This window comes from Agrilus planipennis, unplaced genomic scaffold (genome assembly GCF_000699045.2).
Source record: "Agrilus planipennis isolate EAB-ADULT unplaced genomic scaffold, Apla_2.0 scaffold84, whole genome shotgun sequence".
NCBI classification, from domain to species: domain Eukaryota; kingdom Metazoa; phylum Arthropoda; class Insecta; order Coleoptera; family Buprestidae; genus Agrilus; species Agrilus planipennis.
In genome coordinates, this window is record NW_020439025.1 from 1,160,429 (window position 1) to 1,170,134 (window position 9,706).

The window sequence follows — 9,706 nt, forward strand, 5'->3', positions numbered from 1 at the left end:
AGGAGATCGGGCTGAAACTATAGCTACAAGCTATCCAAGGATGGTACTATAGAATGTCACCTCAAGGTAGGCCTAGTGGCGTCATCTCTTGGTTAGGCCGGAAACTTATCAATCCACCCTCGTATATTGAAAACCCATTTTATATAGTGGATTAGACAAAATTAATTATAAGCCTTTTTCTCCCATAAAAGATACCACTTTAAAAAATATTGAAAGGTAAGGGTTTTGGGAAATTAAAATTTGTGGTTGTTTTTGAATGAGAAAACGGAAAACTTTAAAAAAATTGTTTCAGGAAAAATTAGATCTCGACAACAACGCCACCTTTCGGATTCAATACTATCCTGTCTTTCAAGCTGGAACCAGTCACATTCATTCTCAAAATTTCACTAAAATCAGTTGAGTGGTTTCGGAGATTAGCGTGTACACACATGGTGACACGTGATTTTTATGTATTAATATTAATGATATCGACCGAATACACGATTCACGTGTGTGACTAAAACGCGCGCATTAAAAATACATTTTCGTGAAATTATTGTTCGAAAAAGTTAGAATTCTTGCATTAATACATGTATGTTCGTCAGTGGTATCAAATGAATAGTATATGTGCCTATATATAAGAATAGTAAAAATATTGAAAAGGTTCATCATAGCAATTTCCACGTGATTAAAAGTACAGAGATATTAGAAGTAAAATGACTGAGGGAGACTCGCGAAATACAATACTTAATTTCGTATACTCACTGGATTCAAAATTGGTTTGAGATGTTCTTCGGCCCAGTTGAAATCCAACATGCAACACAGTGCTAAACACTCGATAGTTCTACAGTAGGTATCTGGATCAGGATACTGCAGAAATGGCAGAATCAATTCATTTTTAAGCGTCATAATCGCAGTAGTCACTTTATTGATTTCCCGAGATTTAAACATCGAAATAAGCACGTTCAAGACGTGATGGTTTACTGCGGTTTCGTCACGAGTTACTCGGGATTTTTTAATTCTCTCTTCGAAATTCGTTTCGATTTCATCAATTTGTTGTTTAATTGATATTATTTCGTTTTTAATTAAGGCAGCTCCCTCAAAGTCCTGCTTTTTAACCGCCTCGCTTTGATTTTCCATCAAGACGTGCGTCCTGTATCTTAATTGTGCTACCTATCAATAAAATGGGTAAACAACTGAGGAAAATGGAACTGTAGCTCGACAGAAAGTTATAAATAGAATGCAAAATATTACAAGCGCAAAAAAATGTTGAAATCAGAGCCAAAGTTAAAAGAGAAATATTATTTTAATTAAAGACTGAAAAATTATGATCTTTATGATTAAAACTTAAAAAAATGGATTATGAATCAAAGTTAAAACAGTTGAATAATTATGTGATATTAGTAGATTGTAATATTGTTCTATAAATAGTAACGCAAGTTCTAATTGTAATGATAGGTAAATGTACCACCTTATGAACTACAAATATGTATTCATAATCTTAAGTAACTAATGATCAGATTTTGTATAGCGTTACTGGCTTTGCGCACGGGAAGATTAGTGCCCTCTGATGAATTCTTTTGGACTTACATAAACTACATAGTCTTAAATAAACAATCATATTTGTTTTTACCTGAAATTCTTTATCGTGTATTTGCTGCTCTGTGGGACCTTGTTCTACTAAAGGCTCTCGTATGTTTGAAATAATAACTGAAACTTCATTGGTCAAAGTTTCTATATTAGGTGTCAATTTAATATAAATCTTCATAAGTTCGTCTATGACACGCGGAGAACACTTTATATTAGACAAGAGTGTTTCGATTAAGCGAAGAACTTTATTTCTGCCGGCCTAAATTAATAAGAAGTAATAATAAGATATAAAACGTAAATGTATCTACAACTAGTAATTTACCTCATCAGAAAAATCATATCCCGTTAGAATTAATAAAAGATTTGCCATGATTGATTGGAACTCAAAGAACTCCCAAACTTCCAGTTTTTTGTCAGTGTTTTCTTTATGATAACTAAAAAGTAAAATTTAACAACTCATGTACAGATATACAAAGTTAGGCATTTTACATGTTTATATTCCTTATGCATAGAAATTAACATTGGTAAATCATGTAACTTATATGTATAAACGTACCTTAAAAATATCGAAAATTTCCTTACCTATAAATGTAGTCACAAAATGATGGAAGTTCAGGAATGACCTGATCAATAAATTCTTCTACATTGCGTCTCAAATAATTAACCAAAACGCGCCAAAAAATTGCTGCTTCGGTAGTTAATTTCTCCAATGGTATATTTTTGTATTCATTTATAGGTAAATACTCCATAATTTCATTTATGGGATTGGTTCTGCAATATCAATTTCATTAAAGGACAGTTGAAAATTCGATACTTATCCCCATTAAATTGTAAAAGAAAAAATATTCATTAGCAGACAAAGTAAAAAAAAAAATATTTTATTATTTCCTAATCTACATTTTTTTTGTTCAAAATTAAGATTAAAAATCAACGGATAAAACAACTATTAAATCTGTACTTACTTAAAAAAAACTTCTAGGAGATTAGTATTCAAAAATTCAGTCATCTCAAAATCTGTTTCGTATGCATCCAACTTTACTGCTTTTAGTAATTGTAAATAGTCACCATTATAACATGATAGCCATTTGGGAAGTAATTTGTTTAAAAAGGAATTTTTCACTCGCTTATTATCTTCCTTAAATCCACTGTGTATTACTGTTTGACGCTGCTCAATTTTCATATATTTAGGTTCTATAATTAAACATCTTTCATAGCTTGCTACACGTACAGCAGCATCAACGTCTCGAAGTTTCTCTAAAATTTTTGATACTGTCTGACCAGATATTCCTACCACTTCGACAACATGTTTTCTGACCTAAAGTAGCATACAACTTGCGTTAGTTTTGTAAAACACTGTGTTTGTATACTTACTGTTGGACTAGGATCATTAAAACTTCCTATAAATGCCCTAAGAACTGGACACTCTGGATTAGATGGATCTTGTAACCTTGCTAATGCTATTATTGCTTGACTGCGAATAGAAGCTTTTAAATCCTAAAATATATGACATCTAAAATAAATCAACATAAAAAAAAAACATTTATTCATTACAATAATCCTTTCTAACATGGCTTCTTCTATTTTATCACAGATATCATTATCAAGGAAGCCATCACCAAGGTGTTTTAAAAGGGAAGTTATAAAAATACATGCCCGGTATCTTACTTCTGGGATACCATGATCATGATACTAAAATTGTAAAGATTGTTACGGCGTTTGCTTTTTAAAAATATGAATTTACTACATACTTGCAATGCCAAATTGAACATCTCGGCTAAAAACGGGTGAGTGCTGGTTTCTAGTAATTCTTCTTGAGACAAATTTAGTTTGTTACTTTCTTCACTGACACTGACTATAAATGCAGAACAGAAGTCCAGCAAGCGAAACAATGTCGACGGAGTATGTTTTAGTAATACTAGTTTTTTAATTTGCTCCTTAAAAGTTTCTACAAATACATCTTGAGAGTGCTACAACAAGAAAAATTGAAACAGTTTCATTAAGGTTATATTATAAAGCAACTCACTTTATTGTATAAATTACACAAAACTTTGTGACTCTTTTGATGAGTAGAGCTGCATTGCTGCACTTTAAGGAAAATGTCTCTTATTTCTTCTGTTAATAACATGTTTAGTCAAAATATTTAAAAAATGTAAATAAAAAGTCAACCGTAAAACTCAGAGCGTCATTTTCAAAATGAAATGACAGTCGATGACGGTTATTTTTATATTTTATTAATAGTACCAACTTAAATGCCAACTGATAAACAAGACATTCCTAGTTACATATTACATTTATTATAGTAATCAGATAACTTACATTATGCAAAAGAAAATAATTTATACCACTCGAACAGACAAAATTGTTATTCGGCTATTATGTTTTTGTACTATTTATTAGTTAAAGGCTAGTAGAACATCGACATCTGCTACTCACTTTACCACATGCGTCCCCTCCGGTGCCGATTTTATTTAATGCTTGATTTAAGTCTTCAACCAAATCTTCAACATCTTCTAAGCCAATTGACAATCTAATTAATCCTGGCACAATTCCCGTTCTTTTCTTATGCTCTTCAGAAACCAACCCATGGGTCATAAAGTAACTGAAATTGTTTTTACTAATATACAGAGTGTTCCAATTTAACAAGAAGGATTATTTCCTACTTAATAGTAAAAGAACGCTCTATATTAAAAAGGTAAAAGTAATTAAAATGCGTAGGTAAGTACATGAATATATCAAACCTGCACAACATTTTTATTTCTATTTAATTTGCGAAAAAAGAGTATCTGTGCAGACGATGGAACATTCGCTTGTGTAGTGTTCTGGAAGATCATTCTCATCCCTTTTTCTACCTCCTTCGAGCGAAGGACCCATCATCTGCACAATTACCAAAAAAGTTCATAAAAGCCTGTTAGAAATAATGAATAGAATAAGGAAAAATCGTAACTTACGGAGCTTGTGCTAAACTTTCGTAACCTCCAAGACTTACTCCAACTATGAATATTTTTAAAGCATTAAGAAAGGTTTCAGTTTCATTAGCACCTCCTTTAAGATAAAGAGCTATCATTCCACTGTGACCTGACATTTGTTTCTTCGCAAGATCATGCTGAGGATGCGAAGGTAAACCTACAATTAGGTACATTTAGGTACCATAGGAACAAATTCTTTTTAAATAAATCTAAAATCTTCAAAACAATAACTATTAGTAGATACCTGGATGCTTAATATTATCCACATTAGGATGCGATTCCAAGAACTTAGCGACAGTTAATGAATTGATAATATGTTGATGCATTCTTATTTCTAATGTTTTTATTCCCCTAATTACTTGAGAACAATCAAAAGGTGACGGAACAGCACCCATTGCTAAAATACAATAAAAAACGTTTCTTATTGACTGAGTAAAAGTAAATATAATAAGTATTAAAAAATAATCTTATTATTATACTAACACAAAATAGTATTTAAACCTTACTAATTTGTAAGAATTGCAATCTCTTTCCAATTGTGTCATCATTCGTGATCAAACTGCCCATAATAATATCAGAGTGTCCATTAATGTATTTAGTTACTGAGTAATCGCAAATGGTGGCCCCGAAATCGAATGGATTTTGTAAGTAAATGGTTGCAAAAGTATTATCCACTGCGAACATTATATTGTGCTTTTTGGCAATTTTACTGACTTCTTGCATATCTACCAATTTTAAGCAAGGATTCGATGGGGTTTCTATGAATATCAGCTGTAATAATGGTATAAATAAATCCAATATAATAATTAATAATCTTTATTAACTTTCAGTTATAAATACATATAGGTATTCAAACATTATAATAAACAACAAAAATTTCACCTTCCTTTTAAAGGACCATAAATGGTTAAAATACTTAAAATAAACTCAAGTTATTCTTCAAAAAAAAAGTAGGTTTATGAAAAATGCAATTTTGGACTAAATAGTAACAAACTCTAAAATAAAATTATTTCAATTGAAATTATCATGTAATGTCATAGGTACTCCAATTACTTAATTGCACAAAAAACATAAATAGGCATTGATAAGCAAACCTAACTATAATTAATTATTTATCATTTTATATGTAAAACAAATAGAATTTTATAAAATAGGTACCTTTGTATGTCTTTATAATTCGTCCCAGAAAATCATAACTGGGAACAACGAAGACACTGAAATGTAATGATTATAAATCGGTGACAGCAAAATTAAGTTTGTTAGTAATAAAATCGTAATTTTCTAGTAATAAGAAAAGGGAACGGAAACCTCACACTTTTTAATTTTTAATGGATTAGATTGAATAGATTAGATAACTCCGAAAATAAAAATTAGGTTTTAAAATTTCCCCTTCTAAAATATTCTTTTAAAATATTAGGTACTTATAAGCGTCACCCAATGGACGTTAGACATATATTTGAGTCAGTATGGTTTATCACTGTGCAAAATTTCAAATAAACTGCTGTGACTGCTGATGACGAGTAATCTTCTATAAAGGTTTTGTGTTTATTTTTTCTGGGTAAGAAACCAAAAAAATATAACAAACATTTGCATTGGTATAGGTATTTAAGGAAATTGTTTTTAAGAACCTTTGTATTCTGATTTACAGCTGCTAGAATTTCACTGGTATTAATTGTATCTACGAATGTTAGTGCCATGCCAAGTTGAACAGCTACTACAGAAAGGAGACTAATTGTTCCACCATAAACATCGTCCGTGCAAATAATATGATCTCCTGGTTTGAGCAGGGCTAGCAAAGCAGATGTCGCCGCCATTCCAGATCCAAAGGTAGTGGCGTATTTGACGCCATGCAATGTTTTTAGAATTCCTTCTAATGCTTCTCGGGTAGGATTATTGACACGCCCATAAATATATCCCTGATATATAAATGTGTTGAAATCGTTATATAAAAGTTTATTGATAAATTTAGGAAAATTACAGTGTTTTGAAAAAGTTTGACTAGTTTAAAAGAGCATATATTATATCAAATTACCGTGAGTTTAATAGGTTCAGGTTGTTTAAAGGTGGAAGACATAATTATGGGAGGCACTATGGCTAAAGATTTCCATTTCTCCGGTTCTTGAGTTGCATGTATACATGTGGTGGTGAAATGCTTTGGAAACGGAAGAAATCCACTGTTAAAAATGTCTACAGTATCATCAATTTTGTCTAAAAGTACATATGCATATCAGCGTTAATAAAAGTGACAAATATACAATAACTTACTTTTTGAACAAGCCATTTTCAATTATTTATTTGGCTACACTTAAAATTTTGTTTAGATTTGTTTATCTTTTTTTGATAAAATAACTTCGCTTAGAGTTTAATAAAAAATAAATTTTGATGTAAACAGCCAACTATATGCACGACACAATTTTGTTAAAGCATGTCAATTATATTGATTTAATGCAATTTTTAAAGTAAACTTAGTTGAAAACTATCCCGAAATAGTTTGCTCTCCTGTTCGTTTTGTCAATATTTAAAAAAAAAGCTAAAGAGAATAATTGGGTGTCCAATTCGTTTGGAATGTTTTTTTAAGTCTAACTAAAAACGAACATAAAATAGTTTTAAACATCCTACGTCAGCTTTCTGTATTAGAATACTGCTGAAATGGCAAGATAATTCTGTAGATCAAACTTTTGCAGCTTTTCATCTAACAATATGTGTGATTATGAAAATGCAAACAATATTAATTAAATACATAAAAATTATTTATCAAGATAGATAAACATGATTTTGATATTTCCTTTTTTATTGCTAATGTGAACAACGACATCTGTTACTCATCGCACCACAGGCTTCTCCCCCTGTATGACCTTGTGTCATTTTATTTAATGCTTGATTTAAATCAGCAATCAAATCTTCAGGATCTTCTAAGCCAATTGACATCCTGATTAATCCTTCAACAATTCCTGCTCTCCTCCTTTGCTCCTCAGGGATCAATGCATGGGTCATAAAAAAACTGCAATTATTTTACTAATTTACAAGGTATTCCATTTCAATAAAGAATATTATTTTTTAACTGATAATAATAAAAGGGCTCTCTATTATTAAAAAAAAATAAAATCTGTCAAATATACTTAATATACATTAATTTCAATTTAATTGGAAGAAAAAACATAACTTACGGAGCTTGTGCCAAACTTTCGTAACCCCCAAGACTTATTCCGACTGTGAATATTTTTAAAGCCTTAAGAAATATTTTGGCTTCATTCACACCTCCCTTAAGATAAAGTGCTATCATTCCACTGTGGCCTGACATTTGTTTCTTTGCAATATCATGCTGAGGATGCGAGGGTAAACCTTAAAACATTTACAATGAAAATATTTGTCAAAAAATTATTACAATTTTCAAAGCAGCTATTGTTGTTTAATACCTGGATGTGCAACTTTATCCACGTTTGGATGTGATTCCAAGAACTTAGCTACAGTTAACGAATTGATCATATGTTGATGCATTCTTATTTCTAATGTTTTTATTCCTCTAATTACTTGAGAGCAATCAAAAGGTGACGGAACAGCGCCAATTGCTAAAGAATAATAAAAAGCGCTTATTAGTCCAGATTAAAAACAAATGTAACTAAAGTGCTTGTTTTGCACTGATGCTAAAATACGGCAAACATATAACTTAAATATTACTCATTTGCAAAAATTGCAATCGTTTTCCAAGAACGTCATCATTTACGACCATACAACCCATAATAATGTCAGAGTGTCCGTTCATATATTTAGTCAACGAGTAACCGCAAATAGTAGCACCTAGATCGAGCGGACGTTGCAAATAAATGGATGCAAAAGTATTATCCACTCCTAATATTATATTATTTTTTTGGGCAATTTTGGCAACTTCTTGAATATCGACTAATTTTAAACAAGGATTCGTTGGACTTTCTACCCATATCAGCTATAAATTTTTTATATTTAAAATTAGGTACATTTTTAAAAAATATCATCCAGCTATTTTTTTTGTTAGGTACCTTTGTTTTCGGCTGTACAGCTTTTGCAAATTCGCTTGTATTGGTTGGATCTACATATGTTAACGTCATGCCCATTGGAACAGCTATTTCAGAGAATAGTTTATTTGTTCCGCCATAAATATCCTCGGTACATATGATGTTGTCGCCTGCTTTAAGTAATCCAAGCAATGAAGAGAATGCTCCCATTCCAGATCCAAAGATGTAAGCGTATTTGGCGCCATGTAAAGTTTTTATTATTCCTTCTAAAGTTTCTCGGGTAGGATTATTAAAACGTCCATATTCATATCCCTGACATAAAACGGATGAAATATTAAAAAAAAAGAATTTAAATAACTAGCTGATTCTCGCGACTTTGTTCCTCGATATAGAACAACACAGCATCAAGAGACTCGAGCAAAAAAATGTGCGTTTGTCGCTTATTTTACGATGAGGCGGAACTAAAAACTTTCACTCTCTCTTGTGCATGCACCCAAGTCCCTTACACTTCTTCTTAGTAGCAAGAAAACATACACATTTGCAGCTTTTAAGGTAATCATTATCATCTACTAGTATGAAAACTTTATTAACCTGATATAAAATAGGAATATCGTGATAATTTTTATTGGAGAATAAAGACGAAGGGTCTAAGGAATCAACTAAAAAAAATATCACGTTTTACACATATAGATAAATTACTGTTATTTGGCCAGGTTCTGGTTGTTTAAAGGTTGAAGACATAATTATGGGAGGAACTATGGCTAAAGATTTCCATTTTTCCGGTTCTTGGGCTGCGTGTATACAAGTAGTTGTAAAATGTTTTGGAAACGGGAGAAAACCACTGTTAAAGATATCGATAGTATCACAATTCTCTAAAAATATGTACATAAAACCATTAGATGTAAAAAACGAGCAAATATATACATAACTTACTTTTTGAATCAACCATCGTTTTTTGTTATCTTGTACTTAAAACACTCACAGATTTGTTAAATTGTAATTATTATTTTTTTAATATGTTTTATTAATAAATTTTGATGTCACGCTAAATAAATTTTGATGTAACAGCCATCTAGATGGGAGAATTTTAAACTTCATAAAAACTCACTGTGGTGTGGTATAGTGGATTCAATCATACTTTAAAATAATAAATAAGATTCTACAATATTTTATATATAT

General features: G+C 31.0%; 3 protein-coding genes across 3 annotated transcripts in view; all 3 read right to left on the reverse strand.

Annotated features, from left to right (window-relative positions):
* Positions 1 to 3,759, reverse strand: part of LOC108734922 (condensin complex subunit 3) — a 9,272-nt gene extending 5,513 nt beyond the window's left edge. The window contains exons 1-9 of the mRNA XM_018466687.2: positions 3,593 to 3,759; positions 3,318 to 3,536; positions 3,121 to 3,258; positions 2,941 to 3,063; positions 2,532 to 2,884; positions 2,152 to 2,340; positions 1,892 to 2,003; positions 1,613 to 1,828; positions 745 to 1,152 (exon numbers count right to left, since the gene is read on the reverse strand). Of these exons, the coding sequence (XP_018322189.1) occupies positions 745 to 1,152; positions 1,613 to 1,828; positions 1,892 to 2,003; positions 2,152 to 2,340; positions 2,532 to 2,884; positions 2,941 to 3,063; positions 3,121 to 3,258; positions 3,318 to 3,536; positions 3,593 to 3,694 (1,860 nt within the window). The 5' untranslated portion in view covers positions 3,695 to 3,759. The remainder of the gene's footprint in view (positions 1 to 744; positions 1,153 to 1,612; positions 1,829 to 1,891; positions 2,004 to 2,151; positions 2,341 to 2,531; positions 2,885 to 2,940; positions 3,064 to 3,120; positions 3,259 to 3,317; positions 3,537 to 3,592) is intronic.
* Positions 3,760 to 3,892: 133 nt separating this feature from the next.
* On the reverse strand, positions 3,893 to 6,840 carry LOC108734932 (cystathionine gamma-lyase-like). Its single transcript, XM_018466703.1, has 7 exons — positions 6,801 to 6,840; positions 6,568 to 6,743; positions 6,164 to 6,451; positions 5,042 to 5,306; positions 4,780 to 4,932; positions 4,518 to 4,692; positions 3,893 to 4,168 (listed from the first exon to the last, which is right to left on the reverse strand). Exons 1-7 carry the CDS (start codon positions 6,814 to 6,816, stop codon positions 3,967 to 3,969), a joined length of 1,275 nt encoding a protein of 424 aa, XP_018322205.1. The 5' UTR covers positions 6,817 to 6,840; the 3' UTR covers positions 3,893 to 3,966.
* A 476-nt stretch (positions 6,841 to 7,316) lies between these two features.
* Positions 7,317 to 9,581, reverse strand: LOC108734934 (cystathionine gamma-lyase-like). Its single transcript, XM_018466704.2, has 7 exons — positions 9,461 to 9,581; positions 9,227 to 9,399; positions 8,552 to 8,839; positions 8,214 to 8,478; positions 7,952 to 8,104; positions 7,703 to 7,877; positions 7,317 to 7,536 (listed from the first exon to the last, which is right to left on the reverse strand). The coding sequence occupies exons 1-7, from the start codon at positions 9,474 to 9,476 to the stop codon at positions 7,332 to 7,334; spliced, it is 1,275 nt and encodes a 424-aa protein (XP_018322206.1). The 5' UTR covers positions 9,477 to 9,581; the 3' UTR covers positions 7,317 to 7,331.
* Positions 9,582 to 9,706: the final 125 nt, after the last annotated feature.